The sequence below is a fragment of the Sebastes umbrosus genome, chromosome 19 (assembly GCF_015220745.1).
Source record: "Sebastes umbrosus isolate fSebUmb1 chromosome 19, fSebUmb1.pri, whole genome shotgun sequence".
NCBI classification, from domain to species: Eukaryota; Metazoa; Chordata; class Actinopteri; order Perciformes; family Sebastidae; genus Sebastes; species Sebastes umbrosus.
Window position 1 is genome coordinate 17,424,743 of NC_051287.1, and position 23,455 is coordinate 17,448,197.

At 39.5% G+C, this 23,455-nt stretch overlaps 1 protein-coding gene across 1 annotated transcript in view; it reads right to left on the bottom strand.

Annotated features, from left to right (window-relative positions):
* trabd2a (TraB domain containing 2A) overlaps positions 1 to 23,455 on the bottom strand; it is a 70,839-nt gene that overhangs the window by 9,240 nt on the left and 38,144 nt on the right. The window contains exon 5 of the mRNA XM_037753842.1: positions 935 to 1,025. Within this exon, the coding sequence (XP_037609770.1) occupies positions 935 to 1,025 (91 nt within the window). The remainder of the gene's footprint in view (positions 1 to 934; positions 1,026 to 23,455) is intronic.

The window sequence follows — 23,455 nt, forward strand, 5'->3', positions numbered from 1 at the left end:
AAAAGGAGAATCACTCAACAGATGACTACTGAGCGCAGTTTTTTATTATTTGCAGACAACACATTTCTCACAAGGGCCGTAGAAGCAGAACGTGAACATCTGTTTCGGGTCTGCAAAATGAACACAGACCGACTATGGAGTCGTGCTTACTTGGAAAATGATTTCCCATTAGAAATCCAGTCAGTGAAAAAGTTGAAGGAAATCTATTCCTGTCAGGGCCATGAAGCAGCAGTTGCCCTGTAAAATGTGGCATGAACATGAAACCTTACACCCATTCAAGTGATAAAATATGGCCCTCAGAGTTTTACAGACTCGTGTTTTCAGAAGAAAGCATAATTTGCAAAAACTATGGCGAAGCATAATATTTTCTCAGTCATCACTGTATTTCTCACTTTGTCTGCTATGGTCAGTCTCTTCTGTCTTATCTTGTTTCTCAGACGTTTCTTCTGCTTTTTATGGAAAATTAGTATTCAAAAAAACTTGCTGGAACAGAAAAGGACCTGAGAAAATGACTCCTTTATTGTTGTCTTACTTTACCAATATGTCTTTCATTATTAATCATTTTAAAGTTCATTATCAGATTTTTAATAGTTGTAAAAAGTGTAAAATTTAAGGTTCGTCTCATGTCCGGATTTCTAAATCAGGCTCACCAGCAATTTACCATTTCCTGTCATTCATTAAACTAAAGTTTTTTTTCTTTCTCTTTTTTTGTTGCGGATTTAGCAAACTCTACTCTACAATTTCAAAGTATTTAAAGGATTTCAGGAAGATGAATTGCAGTAATTTTGTAAAATTAGAAGCTCATATAATACTAAGGGATTAGTTAAATATGCACATGTATTGCCATGATAAATCACAAAATGCAGTCCATTAAAAGTGCCACTAGATGATGTCTGTGTGTGTGTGTTTAAGTGCATTTAAGCAGTAAACGTACCTGTTTACGGGCTGCCCAGCAGGGGTGTGCTCCACCTCGTATCCCTGGCGACGGAGCACATCAATGACTGTGTTGTTGCCCAGAAAGTGACCTGCGACACAAAAAAAAAGAAAAGAAAAGTGATGACCTCCACTGTTCTGGATGCTAATGATGAGGTACTGCAAGCAAATTGAAACAAGACATTCAGCTACTATAGCCGTCTAACTGCTGTTTCAGAAGATCATAGGGAAGTGTAATGAAGTCCTGGAGCAGGGAGGAGGCTGTTGAGCCTGGCTTAACATTCGCATTAACATAGCAACGTGTTAATTAGTGAGCTTTAGAGTAGTCAATAAATATACTTTTGGACTTTATGCAAAGCTATGTTAATTGCCTTATGGCTTCATCTCTATATTTAACACACAGACGTGAGAGTGGTATCGATCTTCTCGTCTAAGTGTTGGCAAGGAGGCAAATTAAGTTATTTCCCAAAACTATTTTTTTCTCCTCACATCCTTTAATACTTCTGCTGCCTCCTAAACGCTTCAGTGCTTGATTTGTATTTTGCTTCCTACTTTTACAACACCCTTTTTATCTCTCTTCCATCCGTCATCCTCCCCTCTGCCATCTTTTCCATTTCCATCTCTCCATTCTCATCCTTCCTTATCTCTCACTTCCCCTCTTCTCCCCTCTTCCTCCCTTCCTTCCTTCCTCGCTCTGACCCTCTCAGCTACGTGAAGTGGGGGCATTGAGGCTTCAGGTTGCCATGTCAAGAGGTCTCCATTCTTCCCCCTCGCTCTGACAAGGGGGAGCAGGGGCCCATTGTTTGGGCCTGCTCAGCCGTGGCACCACGGAGCTGTGTAAACAATGAGCCCCGGCACTTTAATCTGGCCCAGAGCCATCGATAGAGAGAGAGGTTGGCCTCGATGCACTATGGGTGCCACGATGCTGCCCCATCTCTAGAAACTAATAATTGTTGGCTAAAACTGTGTCCCAGTTGGTAATAGCCATGGTAGAACACACAGAATGAAATAACCTTTTTTAAACTTCTTGGTAAATGTGACTGCTTATCAACTCTTGAGAGGAACAATGTCCCATGAGAATAAGGACCTTTTAAAAACTGACAAGCTTTGTTACTATTTCGTTTGTTTTATCACTTTTTTCGGAGTGTGGGTGCCTTTATCTAATGTGGGCACCTCTCCAAATCATCAAGAGTTCCTGGTGGAGGATGACCAACGGCTATACCATGCAAAAGAAGACATGTATTTATTTTCTACTTTGAGCTGAAATCATTATCAATACAGGTGGTCAGTTAGATGAATACCCAGCAGCTCTTAAAAACTCCCCATGGGAGTTGGAAAGCAGACAGAGAGACGGAGTTTCCCAGCCTGCCCACGTTTTAGAAACAACTCAGTGTGATTTATGTGAGTTTACGTCAGAGGATTAAGGTGGGACAAATGGAGCTGTTCGGCACAATGTAGGGCCACAGAAGGGTGGGCGGACTTCAAGACTTCAAAGGGGACGCACACACATACAAATACGTATACACACACACATTCTAATAGGAGGTACACCGTCAATTCTGACATGTCCCCCAAAGGCTTCAATGTGATTTTGGGGACTGAGTTGAAAAAACAACGACAAAAAAGCAGTGCTATTATTGAGACTAAAGACGATATTTAAATAAACTTATGGCCCAAGACACAAAAAAACAAGAAAATGTTAAAAAGTGTTTGATAATTTGTCCAAACCCCAAATCTAAAAATTAAAAGAAGCTTTTATTTAATGAAATCAAGCTATCATATAAACATTCTCCTTTATAGTGGATTTTCTCCAAATATGCTTTGTAGGAGCTATTTATTTGTTCTTAGTATTTTGCTGTTGTTTTACTAATAATAAGTAGTATTGTTTGATTTATTATTAGATTTGATAGTGTTTTCTTTTGCTATTTGTTTAGTTTAATTATTTTCTTGTTTAGTAGCCTATATTTATTTTTTTGCATAATTAGTATTTTGTTTTCTTTTGTTCATAAATTGGGTAAAAGGCACCTGCGATTATATACTGTATAGGTAGGCAGGTAGGACCAGCATGCACCTGGGTGGGCTTATGTTTTTTTACCAGAGCAAGAGAGGCAGCGACATTCATGTTTTCTTTGTGCTTCATTTGCTTTGCTTGCTTTTTGGATAAATAAATCATCAGAAACACATACATGTTGCATGGACAACGGACTGTTTTGACTGCGTACACCACATACCCATGATCCGTCAGTAGCCCTTTGATTTAAGTTTGATTTTTGCGACAAATGGCTACTACATGCTTTCCATTTTCGGAGCAGCCAGTGTGTCCTTTAGCAATATGATAGATGGAACCTACTAAGTTAAGTCTCACTGTATGGACCAGCTGTACAACTTCACACAAATCTGACTTATAAAAAAAAAGATGAAGGATGACTTTGAAGCAACCGCCATGCTGCATTTCAAATGAAGACCTTTTTTTTTTTTATAACGAGCAGTCCACCTTAACAAGAACATGTTTCATACTTGAAAAAAAAAAAAGGGCCAAACCTAAAACCCCACCGGTGCGCCGAAGTCATGGAATTACAAACAAAAACTAAATTCAGACACCTTTGATTAAACATGATTGATGCACCGGAAAGAGGCAGAGAGTAGGAACAGAAAATTATGTTTTAGAAGGTCTCTATTTTCCTGAAATTAGGCCTCACGTATGATGTAGCCTTTGGCAACTGACGTGAACTTTGGGGCCTGAAATACGCCAGGTGATTTGTGACAACTGCCTCTCTCTCTTTCTCTCTCGTACTGCTAATAATTGGTACCAAGCGATACTTTAGTTTCTGTCAGAAAGAAAGAAAGAAACAAAGAGTCATGGTTGAGCATTCTTCCTCGGCCCATGGAGGTGCCTTCATTTTCTCTGCAGAATATAGAAAACAATAGCAATCTTGGTGCGGTCAAATTCTAAACGGGGGATCGGAAAGCACTGACAACACTTTGTGGTGAGAAAACACTTGTGCATTCTTTGCCAAAGAAAGATTCCTACTGTGACACACAGAGCGAGCATCAATGTTTGGGTCAGAGAGGACGTTTTTAGAGCACCGCACAGAGCAAAACTACTTCCATATTTACTTTTCTACTTCCATATTTGCTTCAACAAACAAAAACACATGATAATTGGAAAAATGCTGACGTTGCGGAGCTTGCTCGTAAACATCGTAGCGTTCTTCTGCGGTGTATTAAGTTTGGTTCTGCCACACTGGTTACACAGATGTTTTCATTCCATGGCTTTGTTACACATGTTGACTCACAGTATCACAATTGGTTATTGGTTGTCTAAAGGCACATCTAAAAAAAAATGTTTCTTTGTACTCCACTTATAACCGTTTCTTAGTGAGTATAATTTCACTCTCCACACTACTTAACTTCAATAAAAATAATTATAATTGTTTTGATCTGGAGATTATTACAGTTTTCCACCTTAGGGCCCAAAATGTGTCACTTCAGTTTTGTTTCAGGTTCCCCACATAAGAAATAGTAGCAGTCGTATCCATTCAAGGCTCCCACTAGAAACAGGCCTTGCAGCCCATGTATAGGGCCCAAGAAGCACACTTCTGGGGTGACATCTGTGACATCTGACATATATTTCCACAGATTATTTATTTTCCAATTTCATACATTTTAAATCTATGAAATGGGCCAAAAAAATATGTACATCAATGCACAATATGTAGACTGTATGTCTTTCCAGCAGCACCGAGAGAGGGGAGATGGTAGAGATAAAGACCGGGGACAGACCTGAAAGCTCTCATTCACAGCTAACTCCCTACACGCAGCGACATTCATACATGGCACCGCTGAGCTAGAGTGTCACAGATTAGCTCATGTCACGGTTATAGAAACGTACAGAGTTTTTATATGTTGCACTGAACTTTTCTATGAAGTGACAGCTTTTATAACAGTCTATAATACCCTTTTTCCACCAAAATTAGTGACTATATGCAGGTTTTTTTAACCTTTTCCACTCCACCCCTCCTTACCATAGACCCGTTTTTGTCTTTTTTTAGGGGGGTACAGGGGATCTATAGGGGGAGATAGCAGGTCAACAGTTTAAGTCACATAGAAGTGGTGTACATCATCTGAAAGCTGGAAACCTGGAGATTAAATTAAAAAAAAAAAGGTGTTAATTAAGATGAATTGTGCAAGTGTATAAGGGTTTATAACATTATGATGGCCATTACCATGCTCTATTATGTCTCATAAGTTGTTGTAGCAATGTTTGGGTTGATACCATTTAATTTGGTGCTAAATTTAACCATTTTCTTACCACTAATCAATCAATAATCCCTCCAAAATACCACATTAAGACACCAAGACCTTGAGGAACACCATAGAAAAAGCCATGCTGTGATTTGGTATCAAAAACTTTTAACATTTGAAGATTTATGCAAGAATTGCATTTTTCGGCGATTGTATGGCGAGCACTTGTGTTCTGAAAACTGCTTAGAAACCCCCTTATTGTCAATATACCTAGGAAAGCCATCCATCTTCTGAATGCACTAGTTCTTTAGTTTGTAGCTGTAAAGTTTCATGAGGTTGTGATTATCCTAGAGGTCGCAACAGGTCATTTTATACAGTGAGGTTTAAAAAAAAATGTTCTTTCTATATGAAATGGCTACTATGGGGACTAACATCATCACACCTGAATACAGTTGGGTTTATTGGATCCACGAGAGTCTCAACTTTGCAGTGATACCCAATTTATGTAATTCCAAGACTGTTTAGGGACCCCAGTATGCAGAAATATCTAAATATATCATTTAAGAAAAGGTAAAAATAACACATAAACTGCATGATTTTTCCCCCAAACTGCATGTGATTATCATAAAGTGGTGTCTGTAAAGGGGAGACTCGTGGGTACCCATAGAACCCATTTTCATTCACATATCTTGAGCTCACAGGTCAAGGGACCCCTTTGAAAATCCCCATGCCAGTTTTTCCTCGCCAAAATTTAGTGTAACTTCGTAGCGTTATTTAGCGTTCTTCCCGACATGTGAGATCATTTCACTTAATTCACAACATAAGTACTAAATGTAAAACGACCAGTTAAAAGAAATGGAGTTTAGTCAGTTAGAAAACAGATTGAATGAAACTTTTCTGCACACCTGCACACTCAGTCACCAGATGAGAAAACCACAGCGGTATCCGTCCTCAGAAAGACATCCAGTCTCCACAATCAGCGGCTCAAATTATTAGAACATATGGTAAGCCTTAAATAGGGTTCCTTTTCCATACACATCAATATTTACATTACAACTTGTAACCAGGGCCCAAGCAGCAGTTCTCATAACATTACAGCATGTTGGATAAACAAACGCTACGGGCAGCACTGAGGCCAATCTGCCCCGTATAGCCGTTGCTTGCATGCTCCCTGCTAGTCAGCTGGCCTCAGAAGCCCATTATCACTACTAAGGCCTGAATGAAGATGACAGTGAGGTGTCTGGGGCTTTCTTTAGTCTGTAGTATGCAGTGTTTGAGTTGCCAGTGACATAAAGCCACAAACGTTTGGCTTGAATATACCTTGCAACTGTCCAATGTTTTTAGGCTTTCTATTCTTGTGTAGATATTTGACACTATAGTGGTTTTGGGAACATCACTCGTCAGGCAGAAAGAGAGCTGTTCAAAAAGAGGGAGTTAAACTATTCAAACTATTGTCAAAACAAAATAATAGACTGACGTTTGAGATTTGACATTTCTAGGACATCGGAAGTACTAACCAAAGCCAAAGATTTCACTGGAAAATCACTGTCTTGGCTGCTAAAAGTCGGGTAAAACCTCAGTGTCTTCGACAGTCAAGGAGACGCAGCCATCCATAAAAGTGACAGTCATGTCAAGAGACAAAATAACAGGAAAATTATTGGTTATCCGCTGGCGTAAAGATCACACAGTCATCCTGGTGTTTTGCAAACAATGCCAGCTCAATATTAACACTCATATCGAGTGTCTGGAAAAACAGGCTCTGCTTGCATAGCACTTCTTCTTCTTCTTCTTCTTCTTATCCCTGGTTACTGTTTTATGTCTTTGACGGACAGTCAATTCCTCCGTGCATTAAATCTAAACCTCATCTATTATCAGTCAAGTGCAATTTGTTTGAAAAGAACAGGACGTTGTTGGTCTCATAACGGAGACAATATTATGATATACTGTCAAGCTAGTCTTTACTTCATCATTATTTAATCATTTGTGGTAAGATACATTAAAATGTCCAATTGAACATACTGTATTTTTGGACGTTTTGTTCTATTCATTTAAAGAAACCTCATGGCAGCACTAGAGTAAAAGTCAGGGGATTCATCCTCTAGGACCATGAACGTACAACAATTTCAATCCATCAAATAGTTATTTAGACATTTCAGTGTGGACCAAAGTGGTGGACCCGCCAACCAACCGCCACCGGCATCCCCAGAGCCACATTTGCAAAAAAATTGTTAAGACGCGACAGGAACGCAGCCGATAAGCACTAAGTGTGTTATGTTAAGAGATCTTAACCACAATTCAATTACTGGATAGCAGCAGTTAATGTTGTTTTCTTTTAAATCAAACTTTGATAATTTATGTAACGTATATAGCCAACTTGTGGTGTCGAGACCCAGGAGTCTCTTAATGTTAATATAATATTCATCCTCGCAGGCACCAAGATTCTTTACCACTGGATGAGCCATGGAAAAATAGTTTCAAAAATGGATGTTTTTCGCCTGGAATCAATTTAGCGCGATGTTACTTGCAACTATATGTTGTCATTTTGATCCAAAACTCCCTGCAGGATAAGGACACTCTTAATATAATAGCATAGGCGAGCAATTCGGTTGCCAAAACCAAGATATGTTGGGTTATATATGTCTGCATAGAAGTCAGCTTGGGTCGCTGTCATTGGTTCAAACCAGTCCAAAACAGCATATTCAATTTTAGCTCCAATCGGTTGCATCTCTCAATCCCTCCCTCCTCTGTACTCTATCTCATAGAAATACACTTTAAAAACAAAAACCACATATGATTTAGCCCACTTGTGTGCATAAGGATTAAAAAAAAATAAAAAACAGATTGACGTATATGCAGAGAAGTCCAGTTGAGGGTTGAAACTACTGACTGAGCCAAACTAAACCTCCACATGTTGTTTTAGTGCTTCTGCTGCTCAGTCGTTAATGACCTACTGTATGGGCCTTGTTACTGAAGATGATGTCATAATTTCCTCCAGTCAATGAATTTTTGAGCACACCCTTAGACAATACACTAGGTCATAGATGAAAATATCTGCAAGGCTATTTGCCGACTTTATGTGCATTCGTTTTTTGTCTTTGTTTAGCACATTTTAAACTGTCTTTACCCAACATGCATGGTATCTTTTTTATCTGCACGACCTTAGCTGTAAGTCTGATTTGTCATTTTGTTAATTTGATGAAGTATGAGGCTGTCAGGAACCCAAAATACAAGAAAAATTACAGATGCCTATTACAATTTTTTTGTGATAATCACTCAAAATGTTATTATAGGACAGTTCAACATTATAAAAAATATAGGGCTGCAACTAACAATTATTTTCATTGTCGATTAACCTTTCAGTTATTTTCTTGATTAATTGAAAACTTGTTTGGTCTACAAAATGTCAGAAAATGGTGAAACAATGTCAATCAGTGTTCCCCAAAGCCCAAGACGACGTCCTCAAATGTTTTGTTTTGTCCACAACTCAAAGATATTCAGTTTACTGTCATAGAGGAGTAAAGAAACCAGAAAATATTCACATTTAAAAGGCTGGAATCAGATAATTTAGACTTTTTTTTTTCTTATAAAATTACTCAAACCGATTAATCGATTATCAACATAGTTGGCGATTCATTTAGTAGTTGAAAACTAATCGATTAATCTAAAAAACATTGTTTCACTATCCATGTCATGTAATATTTTAAATTATAATAGAGTCTATTTACATGTAAAATAATTTATCCCAACTTGTTTTTGTGCCTTTTTTTATTGAAAGTCCATGTATGCCATTAATTCCCAGAAAATATGAACAATTCCGTTTTAAAGTGTTCCTTCAAAAACAGTTTTTATGGTCCAGACATATATGAGATATTATGTGAAAAGCCCCATATCTGCACTTTCAACTGTTTTCCTCAGCGTGTTTCTACATGTTATATAAATGAAGTTATGCTGCTGTAAATAAAACATGCTTTGCAGATGACTCATTAAGATTAAATCATATTTTTGTGCAATTTATTAAAATGTGTTCAGACACATCTATCTTTATTTGACATACTGGAAGATTTATTGACACTACGTTCTAAAACATTGTGATTCAGTATAAGTGATGGTTTGTATTTTGTCTCTCTTCTATACCCTGAAGCCTTGAAGAAACAGAAAAATGAATCGAATGCTGCTCAAATGTGTTATTTCTCAAAAACTGCCAACGGAAACATTTGGGAGATATATATATATTTTTGAAATCCAAGACACGGATAATCAGGTGTGATGTGATGTCAAACAATAAAATGCATTTTACATCTGTTATGACTTCCTCAAAGCCATAAAGTTTTAAAATTGCTGCTGTAGTTATTGGCACCTCTTGAAACGCACAAGCAATAGTGAAGAAGACATACTTGACAACTTCTCCTAAAAAAAAAAAAAAAAAATCGGGCGGCTTTTCAATTCAAATTCCTCACAGGATACGGTTCTGATTGGAAGATACCAGCGATATGAGATAAAAGACAGCTGTGTGATGGTTGTGTGAATTTGAAAGACACAAAAGCAGCAAGCCGAGGTCACAAACACACCTCTGTCAATGAAATAAGCCTTTCTTAAGTCAAAGCCAAAGAATGCTAACATCTCAACCACCACCAAAAACATTTCTCTTTCTATTTCTCTCAGCCATACAGTTCAAAAACAGGCTGAATTCAATAGGTCATTCCTTTATTGTCAAAATTGATAGCCATCGCTATTTGATAAACAGACGCAGGCTGTTGAAAGAAAGATCTAGTCGAAGACAAGCAGATGCGAGACAATTCAAGACAGACAGAAGCAGAGACGCGAGATCAGAACGAGCGCTGATGTCAATTGCTGAATTGAACATGGAAAGAAAAACAGGAATAGAGACAAAAGGAAAAGGGCACGCAAAACAACACAGGAATGTTAAGTCGTCAGATGCCAGACTGTGATAGCTGAGGATAAGAGCATCCTGTAAGGCCTTCAGTTTTTAGGGCTACAACACTTCTCTATTGAGACTAGGTAGACTGTATCTTGACATGGTGCCCATGTAAAGTCTGCTGTACAAAACAGGAGTGGAGCCGGGGCAGCTTGAAGTGGTATCTCAGTTTGGCATGCAGGTTTTTCAACCATTTCCAAAAGCTAAACCAGGAGAGACTGGGTCGAGAAAAAATACAAATCTTTGAAGAGCAAGACCTTCTCACCTCTGAATAACTTTAAACATACAGTAGTTGTTACTGTAGCAGAGGAAATGTGAGTCGTGGCTTTCTTCACTTCCACCTCATCTGTAATTTTCACATATCAGGACACCTTGTTGTTTATCCGAGCTAATTTATTATCTCAAAGAAGAAGAATCTCAAGATTTCAAGGAGTAATGTCACCGCCTCAGACAAATGTCGGAGATTGATGTTCTGTTAAAAAGCGTCTAAGCTGAATTTATTATGGATAGCATTTGGGGGGATGTGACAGGAATGATTGGAGAGGTGGTTTGTTTAGCTTGCAAAAAGAGCTTGATGAGCAAAATTGCAGCCAAATGTATAATTTCCCGCGGCTTTATGTTCACTTGTGGAAATTAAAAAGATGGATCATTAAACATGCCCGCAGTTTAGCCTACTTCGTCTTTTCTTTTACATGAATTATGTTTCGCCGTGTTTATCGTTAGAATAAAAACAGCTAAATTGTCTGCACGAGTTCTCTTGAGATCGTGCTGAGCAACTTTAAATTTATGCTGAGAATAAATGAGAAACAGAGCACATAAGAGGCCTGTGGTGTGAGGTTGTTTTTTAAATAAACCCTCATTCAAAATTTGTGGTGGCACACAGCACTTTGGAGCCGTGTTAGGGATTACATCTGTCAGGCTGCAATAGTCTCCGCACTCTCTCTCTCAGTTTTGCTCTTCCTGCCAAGAAATTATGGCGCTCGAGCACACACCAGCTCATTCACTGTGGGCCGTATATGAAACGGTGATCAAAGTTAGAAAATTCTGTAAAAGTGAGCAGTTTTTGACAAAGTAAACCGGGGCTCGGCCAGCTCTGAATGTCCCTGCCACCGAATGTCTCGTTTTACTTAGAAATACTGTCTCAGAGAATATTCTCACGATAAAAGCAAGTGAAAGGAGATTTTATAAGCAGTTTAAGAGGAGTTGGGGGGGTATACAGTACATGCCCACACCGGACCTGAGGTTGGCCGAGTTTTTCATGTCGACTGTGAAGGTGCCACATAAAAGCATCATTGTTTGTGTGTAAAATCTGAATTTGCATGCTAACTGTAGCTGTCAAATCAATGCAGTGAAGTAAAAAAAAAAAGTACATTACACCGTGGAGTAGTAGTAGAAGTATAAAGTAGTACACAAGTAAAGCTCAAAATTGTACTAAAGTGCAGTACTTGAGTAAATGTACTTGGTTACTTTGCACCACTGATGAGGTTCAATTCAGATAGAGACATTTTACTAAGTGTTTGATTCTCCTCACTTCTTGTCAATTTTCCAAGTCTAAAAGGCCACTGGGGGGCGTGACGAATAAACAACACAAATGTGAAAAACTCTCCCGTGAATATTTCGCATCAAAACTATTGGCAGCGATGCAAATTTGCAACAGTTGCAACACTTTTTCAATAAAAGCTTTGAATATATTTGCACAGGCAGAGGACCGACTACCGGGATCCTATTGATCCAGAGCAGCGTCTGGCAGTCTGTCGCAGGTAAATTGTATAGCCTAAACTACTATAAGCTATTTAAGTTTCCTTTTAGCAAAATATTCTGAGTGCATAACTGTTTACCAGAGGCAAATTCAGTGTACATATCTAGGGCTTTTATTGTGAAAGGTTACGAACAGAGCTGCCTCTGTAAAGGTTGAAAGGAGTAATAAAGTTTGCCATCTTGTTTCGGACTACGTAGTCTCCGTGTTGTTGTACATTATAGTGTACGTATTGAATATGTCTTTTCCGCACAACGTGATTGGTTGATGCCTTTTTTTGTGGTGTGAAAGCTCAGAAAATTCACCCTTCTTCCGATAAAAAAATTACGTCACTTTGTCGCTGCGAAATATTCGCGTTCTGTGTGAAAGTACTCATGACAAAAACAACTATTTAAAAAAAATATATTGACATGTGAATTAAGCTCACCAAAAAATACCCCAAATAAAATGATTTCAGTCTTTGGATGAAATGGCCATCACACATAGACATATCATAATGCAATGTGTGATAAGGGCCTGCAAGTAGACAAAGCTTTGTTTTGGCAATACAATATGTGTCATGATACAGGGGTTACGATTCAATAGTGCAATATATTGTGATAGTGTAAGCAAGGTGATATATTGCGATTTCTTTTTATTTTAATTTTAAGAAAACTGTCATAGTATAAATAAGACATTACCATATGCATAAAATCTGAGTTTAGAAAAAGTTTTTTTTTTTAATGCAATTAGAACAGTGGGATCTGCATTTGCATTTATCACAGTCTCAGGGCGCATCTCTTTGCAAATGAAATAAAGTATTGACTGGGTTAATCTGTGCATGCAAACTATTAATTAAAAACCAATACAGTGTTTCTGAGAATCGATACAGTATCATAAAATATAGTATTGCTATACTCGAGAGTTGAAGGATGCATTGTGGGTTCAAAAGGACTAGACTGGCAGCAGTAAAACCATTATTCTAAAACAGCACCAACAACTTTAGAGTTGCTCAAAGACAAATGAATCCAAGGTGAACTTAAGTAGGAAATTGAGAACGGTTTCTACCAAACAACACAACCAGTCGTCTTATACTTTAGATCAATAGCAGACTGTCCCGCTCTGGAGATTTGATCACAATCATTCAGCTCGTTCAACCAGCAGGAGTTCTGAAGCCATAACACTGTTTCTTTTCCACAAACGTGTGCTTTTACCCGTCCGAGCCTTTCAAAATGTATTCCTGCAGTTTGCATACTGCGGCCGAGTTGAGACAGCTTCCTCTGAAAACACGCGTACCCCTGCCAGCCTCGCATCCTGCTGCGAGCCTCTGCTCAGCCTTTCAACTGTCTCCGTAAAGAAAAAGGATACCAATGGGGAGTCAGATACAAGCTCACTTTTTAAAAAGCATTCCACGTCGTAGTTTTTTTTTTTTTTTTATCAGATGTTTTCTCACAGAGCTTCCATCTAAAATGTGGCTTAGAGGGCAATTTTGTGCCTATTTAGTTTGAGTAATCTGCTACAAGAGATCTTGTAGTTGTCAAATGAGGCCTGCAGATCATCTGTGATTTAGGTCTGGATTGTGTATGAGCAGATCCACAGGATGGAGGCCTGTACATTCACACAGGCTCTGTCTTATCTCACCCTATCTCTACATACGTTTCTTTGTATCTCCCTTTCCTGGCAGATTTTGTTACTATGCCGCTAAATTTGTCACTCTTCGTCAATTATCAAACATCTGTTCATCCCATTTCGTCCCTAATCATCCCCTCCTTTATCCCTCACCAACTAGTTAACCAGACTGCGCTCTGGATACAACAGTGGGCTTAGCTTTCCAAAAAGTGTCCTGCCTCCTATAAAACGTGGCCAACTTTTACATCTGCACCAACTAAAGCATCTGAAACAGCCTCAACAAAAACACAAAATCATGTTTTTACGATTACACTCTCTCATTTGCTCCAGACCTCGTAAAAAGAAGTTGCAAAACCTACTACAGTAATTTCAACATGAGTTAATTAAAGTTTGAGCCTGTTTGTGTTGAATCCATGTTGTTATTGCTGCATCAGGGAATGCCATCACACAATTTCGTAAAAGCTTTCTTCTTCTTTCATTTGGTAAATATCTTTCAGCACTCAGGACTGACTAAACTCTTTAAAAAAACATTACGAAAGATAAATGGATGAAGACATTAGCCGTGTTTCCGTTCAATTTTCAAGTGAATTTTAAGCGAACTTTTGAAATGTTGCAAAAAAAGAAATGCGATTAGGAGCGTTTCCATCAACTGGTTTGGAGCAAATAAATTCAGGTTGTCGGCTACAGCGTAGTTGGTCAGAAGTTGGCGTTATAGGCCTGCATGGCTGTAATCTGCCAGTAAACAGAGTAGACGAAGTAGAGGTTGCAAACTGGAAACAAAACAAGTCGGTTTGGCCATCTAACCATCTACGAGAGAGAAATGGTGAGAGGTCACCAGGTATTTGTTTCTATTTATTGGCCATGTTTCATGCTGTCCAGAGACAAAGACAAGCATTTGCACATTATGGGAATATCTGAGAAGAAAGCCGACAGCAAAAACAGCTGATCCATCATGTGAGTTAAATGTTCGCTACGTTAGAATTTATTCGGCAAAGTCGTTTCTATAATCAATTAGCGCATCAGCTTTTTTTCAACAAAGGCAAAAAACATCTTAAACCAGCATAAAAAACTACTTTTTTTTCGCAATAGAGGAAGTTTTATAAATTTTTCCATACATCTTTTATAATGTGATACTTCAAAATGTGCATAAAAATATGTAAAAGGAAACATGGCTATTGACTGACAGATTCTTACAGTTAAATAATCAATTTCAGGATATACTGTAAATATCATTAATGAACAATGAACAAGATTGCAAAGAGCATTTTTATTTTTGTTTTGGCCTCATATCCTCATTGTGTTCTTTGCAAATGCCCATAGCTATTGCTTGTGCAATTCACATTTCACATTCACAAGACACAAGAAAAGTTTTTAGAAAATGCTCAAAATGTGCACATAATTTTTTTCTAAGCTGAGAAAGGAAGTTGCAGTTTAAAATATATCCATATAAGGAAGTCACAAGAACCAATACTTTGGGTCAGAGTCAATGCCAAAATTTTGAAAACGTGACGGTACTCGTTTTTCTACATTACCGCAGTTACCGTAGCCCAAGGTCAGGGCTCGAGAGGGTCCTGTCGTCCCCGGGACGATAGAAAATGTCCCTGATAGTGCTACATTGTGAACAACAAATCCGTGTTGAAATCAGTAGGAGAACTAGTAACGTTAGCTGTTAGCAACCATTGGGCAGCACTCCTGCTTGGCTAAATAACGGAGCTAACAGCTAGTGTTAACGGATTTTGCATTGAGTTGCATTATGATGCGTTCAAGCTCTATTCAGAAAAAAAATTTAATTTGGCAAAGGTAAATTATAACGTTATCATATGGTGTTTTGTTTTTGGCGAGAAACTTGAGGCGGATCGTCAGGGATTCTTAATAAATTTGCCTATGCAAACAGTAAGTGTATGTTAAAGTAGATTGGATTTATTATTATTATTTTTTTTTTAAGGTGTTATAGAATTGGGTATCGAAAATCGTGGAATTTCACTGGTATTGGTATTGACTACTAGATTTCTGGTATTGTGACATTCAAGTACATACAAGTGCAGACATAGGCCCAGAAACCCTAACTCTTAAGATATGATTCTTGAGTTGGCACTCTCAATAATATGCCAAATTTAAATGTTTGGATATATAAATAACTAACGAGTATAATAACTAAAACTGGTGCTCCGTGGCAACCCAGAATCCTGCATACGATGCACATACGCCAACAACACAGGCTCATTCATACTCCCGCGAACCAGAAAACTCCCCACTCCAGCGAAACAAAAAAGTATTCAATAACTCCGCAGTGAGAGAGAGAGAGGGAGAGAGGGAGAGAGTGGAAGCCACAAATCACACAAGTCATGTTTTCCTCTGTCTCTTCATATCTTCATCCCCTCTGGGCAGCGTGTTGCACTCCTTTATGTCTTAGCCCCGAAATGAAAAGGGACAGCTCCTTCCTAACAATTCCCACTCAGAATCATCAATAGATGCACTGCCGCTACAGCCACATATATAATTTTCGTTTCCCTTTCATAATAGAAGCGAGGTATTTCTGGTCCAAATGAAAGTTTAGCCCCTGGGCAGGCATGTTAAGAGCCCGTTCCAGGTGCATAAGGAAATACTGCTGGGTTTGAATGGGGTCAGGGGTGAGGAGTTCAACTCTTTCAATAAATCAGCGCAAGCCGTTGTGACAGGCGTTCACCGCTACGACTGGGAGAGAAGTGTGGGCTGTATGAAATATGTCTTTCAAGTGCAGAGACTGGGGCCTTTGACCCGATGAGTGCAACAAAATGTATATGTTTAGGAGCCTTTCACTCAGCAGCCTAACAGCCGGTTAGTTCTTCAGAGCGGCTGACAGGTTTATCCTCCCATTTAAGAAGAGACAGAGATGTACCAGATGATACATTACAGACCATCCTGACATGTTAACATCAAACTGGTCGAATGTTCTTCATGGTTGTCTGGGTTGTTTTTAAGATCATAAATATGTAAGCTAGTACTACACTTCTGAAGAGGAAGAAGAATGGAAAACAGTGACACACGGTCAGTAAGTCAGTGTGTCACATCCCATAAAAAGTAAGACCAACGTTGACATCACAACTTTCCATCTGTTGCGAATGTATTTTAAAGTAGTAAAAGATCAAAGATGAAGAATACTGTTACTGATAAGATGTCAATAAAAGAAATCAACATAGGTAAGTAATATAGCTACATTTAATATCAAGTCATTGATGAGAATATTTTGGGAATTTATTTACACGCAGGAGAGATTCATAGGAAACGATGCATGTAATCCAGCGTGACTGACTGTAACTCTATCTCGCTCTCCTACGGCCCAATCAAGTTAAGTTACTGCTAATTCAAACCAAACATGTTCTACTAGTTTACATTAAAAGCGTTCAACTGGTGAAACACGGGGCTTGTATTGTGAAGCGGTCACAGAAAGTGTATGATTGATTATTGACTGACTTCTTTATCAAAGCAACAAAGGTTTGTTTGGCTGCATTGTAAACAGGAACACCAGTTGCTGAATTGACTGCAGTTCACTTTTTGGATGCTGGATATACTTACATTACAACCAAACTCTTCTTCAATTCCCCTAGAATCAAGAAGCGATGAGTGGTTCTCGACAACACTGCAAGGAGCACTTCCAAGGGCCAAGCAATCGCCCCGCTCCAAACAGGCATGCGCTCTGAACGGGCACTGTGCTAGCCCAACTAAAATGGAAGGAGTCTATCGATTTTGTTCCTCCGATCGACTTCACGCTTGGCGAGTGTATTGCTGAAGACATTTTTTATTAGTAGTGCGCAGTGGTGTAGTGGAGGGTATACGCAGGTATACATAATAGGCTTGCAGCGGTAGTCGGTGTTACACGGTGGTCGGGCATACACCGTCGGTTCTTTTTTTTACAGAAATAAAACCCATTTAGTTCATTTTCGCGTATCAGCGCCATGTTATCAATACATAGTCGGGCGACAGGCACTACGGCGGAGCAGCGCCGGGTGGAAAACTGCGGCTCCCGTAGCGAAAGCTCTAGACACACAGTCACCCGACGTTAAAGTAAGCACGCTACACATACTGACTGTCATCTTTTCTTGTAAGATGTCCGGTGTAATCGGTAACACCGGTGTTGTCACAAGTTTATTAACCGGTGGGGAAATGTCCTCACCGTTAGTAGTACACCCACCTCATCAATGACCACTACACCACTGAAAGTGTGTTATTTAAACACTCTCCGTCGCTCCCTTCAAACGCCAAACTTTATGCCGAGTACAGCTCGCTCTCCGTCGATGTTCGTGTGAGCTTTTGCACCCAAATACTCTAGCATTGTAAAGGAAGCGCAGTGTCGAGTGTGAAGTTGTTTGGGTTGGTTCTCGAGAAAGCTGCAAGTAGCAATACCAGAAACAAAGCAATCGGCATGTTACGAACAAGCTCTGCCGTGGCAACTTTAAATCCAAGACCAATCTGATAAAATAAATGTGTTCATTTGTTTGTCATTGCTTTAGAAAATCACTCGTATGAGCATTGTCTGTTCAGATACCCCCATTGGTAAGACAAAATACTGTTTCATCATCTTCCACTTCAGTGGTTAATGTTTGGCTTTTTGTCTCTATTCCAATACAAATTCAATGCTACAAGTGAAAATGAAAACCTTAAAAAAAGTTGCAGCATAAAGGTGTCATTCAAACTTTTACCCGGGACTTAATCCAGGTTTGGCAGACGTTCCGCCCCTGCCGGCTCGCTTCCCTGCCCTAGTGTGTGGTAGGTCTGGCCTGGATTTTAATGGTGCTGTATGACATCTGTGTACTCATGTCAGCGACTGGCCCAAACAGTTGTAAACTGGCTGTTTATGAGGGCGAGGTGCTGTGAAAAAAGCACCACATTTCTGACTTTCACACCATCTGGGGGAGAAAAAAGCGAAGGAGGGCAGCGACCGCAGTGATGTAGTGCTCGGTATGAAAACACACTGGAGGGATTTGGGCAAGCTATGTGTAAGATTTGGCCTGGGGATAGGAATGTCCAGTCAATCAGCTATAACTCTGAGCCTCAGATATTACACACACAGGGATAGTTAAAGCACAGTTTATATGCAAAATGCAATCTAAGTAATCTATCTATTTTCTTTTTTCTTCCCTGAATTTTCTATAGACCGCTTGCTAAATAAGTTTAAATGATCTTGTCTGCCAATATAATATTGTATATTCTGCATCAGTTTGTTCTGACCCTTCATTGAAGATATAAGATGATATACTGAGGGATATACTCCATGCGTTTTTTTTATGGCTGCACCATTCAGTCCAATGGAGATATTACAGATGTCTTGTGGATCATTTTAGACACATTTCCCAACACATATGGCATATATAGTATCTTTAGAAATTTCGAGATCTCCTCTAGATTTCAAAATAAAAGTCTGTGGGTTTGAACAAGGTTTGGTTGCACTGCCAAAGCGCTGTTTTAGTGTCTTTGTTTGTTCTTTTGTCTCATTTATATAATCTTATTTGCAGATAACATATAGGATCAAATGCTAAAGTTGACTATGCACCAGAAAAAACTAAAAAATACCACCTTTAACACTCATTTTGTCTTATTCCTTCTTTACTATTATACATATAAATTTGGCTCTGTCAGTACACGGTGCGGAGTCTTCAACTGCAGCGGAGTACAGTGTATTAAGTGACGATTTCCCCGCTCCAGTACCAACAGCTACCCACACACTGACAAGTCAAGGTGCTCTGTGTGAGTTATGAGTTCATGTCAACCTCTGTCATGAGTCGCAGCTCCATTTATTACCGCCTACCCACCGCACTAAACAGCTCACTGACCGAGGGGTATTCACTTTAGCGCGGTCCTACCAACCTAAATAGCAAAAGATCCAAAGGGCGAACCTTAATTGTCTGTGAAAAGAGTCAAACATTTCAAAGTACAGTAACCGTCAGAGCCTGTCAACCACACTGGCAATTACGCCACCGCAAATATTTAAATTTGTGGTTTTGGAGCGGAGTTTTGAGGGGGGAATCATGATGTGCTAAGCAGCTTGGGGTTGAGACTGAAACATGGATGCATTCAAGTTCAGCCTGGAGAGAGTAAAAAAAAAAAAAAAAAGAGACAAGAATCAGTAAGAGCTGGCAGAAACGGAGCCCTCGGCCTTCAGCGATATGTAAACACATCATTTTATTAAAGTCAAGAGTGCCAGCGTATATGGCAGAGATTATAAAGCGAACACGGGTTCAGATTGTATACATGGATTGGGTTACTGTACCTATGGAGCACAGCAATAACCGTTTCCATATGCCTTTCTGAACATATGGCGCTTTTTAAACATCATCATTTACGTTGAGTGATGGCCGTGCTATTTCAGACAAACAGATGGGGGGGAAAAGACAAATTTCCAGGAGGTATTTACTTACAGTACAGTAAAGTATGGCGAGGCATGACAATGCCCTAAACTCAAAGCAGGGTAGAGAAGCAGCAGCGGTTTAGTTATGCATCGGAAAACTGGAAAGATTTCTGCCCTTATGGATACGACTAGAGCGCTTTATGTTACGCTCCTTCCAAGTTACTCTTCCAAAAATGCTGCAGGCCTGCTGAGATTCAAACGCTTCCTGACAGAGTGTAAGAACTGGCAAACCTTATCTGTCAAAAGTACTACTGCAGCCAGTAAGAAGGTTTTGTTGCTCAACAAAAATAAGCAGCACTGAAAGCTTGCCAAATTCCCAAAAACTGCTGTCAGGGCTTTTTTTTATTCACAAACTGTTGGATGTGGATGTCAGTAAAGGTTGAAGCAACTGTTCTGCTACCCTATGACCTCTTTTTTGTTTAATTTAGCACAGAAAGCTATTCAGAGAAATCTGAAAAAAACTGATATTATAAGGAACTTTGTGTTGAGTAAATCACCATAAATCATCTCACAACGCCCCCATGATATTAAACAAACTACTGGGTGGTCATGATGGGTGTGCGCTATATAAGTAGCTCTTATCATCTCCCAGTCTCTCTCTCTCTCTCTTTCTTTGTTCATGTCTTTCTGTTCTGTGTAATGAAGCGAAACATGCAAAATCCTCTGGACAAGACAACTTGGTGAGAGGAAGACGGAAATTAGACAGACACACCAAAATGAAACTGAGTGTACTTTGGGTTGGACGAAGAAAGACAGCAAGTGTGCAGAGAGAGAGGGGAGAGAGGCATAGAAAGATGTGTGTGTTCCTCTGGGCTGACCAGTGACCACTTCTGTTTGTTTGACTGTTGCCTTTCTGACCACTACTCTGACCAGACCGCTGCAAAAAAAAATAAAAAACGTTTCTCCAACAGCGAGGGCTGCGGATGCAACATTGAGTCTGGATACAACCAAAGAAACAATATCTTAGAAATAAGTAGTTTTGAATAGGACTCCTATGACTACTAGTTACACGATTGCTCTGACTTATTGAATACTTATATAGTTTCTCACAAACAAACTGCATCTTGTAATGTGTTATTCCTCTTCAAGTGTATTCACTGATTTGGCATCAAGGTGTAAATGACTATTGACAAATGGTATGTGGTTCCAGACAACAACAAAAAAAATCTTACAGATGACATTCTGTCTAAGCCAGGGGCTGCCCAAAGCGGACCCGCGGGCCAAAGTTGGCCTGCCGTAAGGTTTGATTTAGCCCAGAATGCTGGCGATCCTGACCCGTCTTTTAGAGGCTGTAACAGGCTTTTTTCTGAGCTAGGGTGGATATAATGGTATCATATGAAACTAGAAAACCTAGGGTACTAATTGGTACCAACCATACACAACGCTCCAAAGTGAGGCTAAATGTTGACGGGGAAAACACTGAGGTCAAATCCAGCTTGGGGCCCGTCTGTGTTTGCATGTCCCCCTTGTGTTAGCGTGGGTTTTCTCCGGGTTCTCCGTCTTCCTCCCACAGTCCAAAGACATGCAGGTTAGGTTAATTGTTGACTCTAAATTGCCAGTAGGTGAGAATGTGAGCGTGAATGGTTGTCTTGTCTCTATGCGTCAGCCCTGTGATAGTCTGGCGACCTGTCTAGGGCGTACCCCGCCTACGCCTAATGTCAGCTGGGATCGGCTCCAGCCCCGTCCCCACGCCCCGGAATGGGATAAGCAGTTACAGATAATGGATGGATGGATGAAAACAAAGGGGTCCCTTGATCTCTGACCTCAAGATATGTGAATGAAAGTGGGTTTCTATGTGTACCCACAAGTCTCACCTTTACAGACATGCCTACTTTATAATAATCCCATGCAGTTTGGGTCAAAAAAATGCATTTTTTTTAATGCAGTATAAATGTGTTATTTTTGCCTATTCTAAAAATGATGCATTTGAATATTTCTGCATACCGGAGTCTCTAAACAGCCTTGGAATTTCATAAAATTGGGTACGACTGGGAGCCCAATTGTACTCAGCAGGTGGATTTTAATGTGTTAAATATGTAAAAGCAAAACGAATATTCAATTAGGGGAACTTGGGCTCGTAGTACCATTTTGCATCTTAACAGTACAATACAATAGGTGTATGCTTTTGTTCCAGTTTTGGCCCTGCAAGGGAAAGAGTTTGGGTACCCCTGGTCTAAACACGGAGTTTCTCTAAGCCCTAACTTTCTTGGTAGGAAATATCGTGAGAATGCTGATAAATGTTTGTATGCTATGAAAAAATATATAGAAGTAAAAACAAATGTTCTTATCTTTGTTTCTTTCTTATCTAATGAAGACTCGGTCCACAAAGTGCAGACACTCATAGAAAACAAGACAGAGAGGGAATGAGTGCTTGGCTGTGTGTGTGTGTGTGTGTTATGCTGTAAGCACATGAGAAATCATTTAGGGTTAGAAAATGTTAGCTCTGGTTTGGCAGGGTGCGACTCTCGACCATTAATGCTTTCTCCATAAACAATTTCCAAACCTCAAAAAAAATATTTCTTCCCGGTAGACACAGATAAGAAAAAAAAAAAAAAAACTGCACACTCATACATTTTTCTTCACTACTGTTTCACTTTTAATACGACATGATCTCATGGTTGTGGAGTTCAGCTTCTTAATTATGACTTTATGACATATCTGCCTCATACAACAAGAAGTATTTCAACTACAGATCAAGATTGATGATTTTGTTTTACTGCAGTAGCGACGAATAGCGAAAGATATTTCATTTTTAAAATAATTAATGACACCGATTTGTTTATATAATGGTGGGAGTTTTTTTTAGCAAAGAACAGCGTTTTCCTTATCAGATTAAAAGATGTCGCAATGTGCTTTTTCAGACGTTTAACCTCATCAATCCTGAATGAGACACTTTTACGCTCAACCCCTCTAAGTTTCCTTTGGCGAAGCACAATCTGCATCCAACCAGGCAATTTTGACAGGGGATATATTATCATGTACAAACTGTTTTGTTAACTTGTTGTGGCAATAAAGCTTATTATAGGGGAAAAAAATGGAAAAACCCTCAACATTTTTCCACATAGGTCAGTGAGGAGTCTGCAGGCCAAACCCCTGCAGGCTAATGGGACCATTACACGGGAAGAGAGGTATGCTAAATATGTGGCTAATTCCTCCCAATCCCATTTAGTTTGAAGTCTAGATAAATTTCAAGTAATCATAATTTACCTAGAGCTCGCAGCATTACAATTTAAAGTCTTCTGCAACGCGTCACACTGACAGTTCGGTACATTATTAGCTAAATGCAGAATAGACAATAATCGAGACGTCCTTTTGCACAGATTCAGAGACATGAGATGGTCACTGATAAGATGCTCTCACACCTCATCGTAACAGGGAAGTCGAGTACGCCGACATAATGGGCTCCATTGTAGTGTGTGTGTGTGTCTATATGTGTGTGTGTGTGTGTGTGTGTCCTCTGACCCCTCCAGGGATAATTAAGGACACATTTTACCCAGATCTGTCGTGGGGGCTGGGGAGTATGTCTGTGTGTGTGTGTTCATGCATATGCACATGTGCGTGCACCCTAATGCGCCCCATCCCGTTCCTTGTA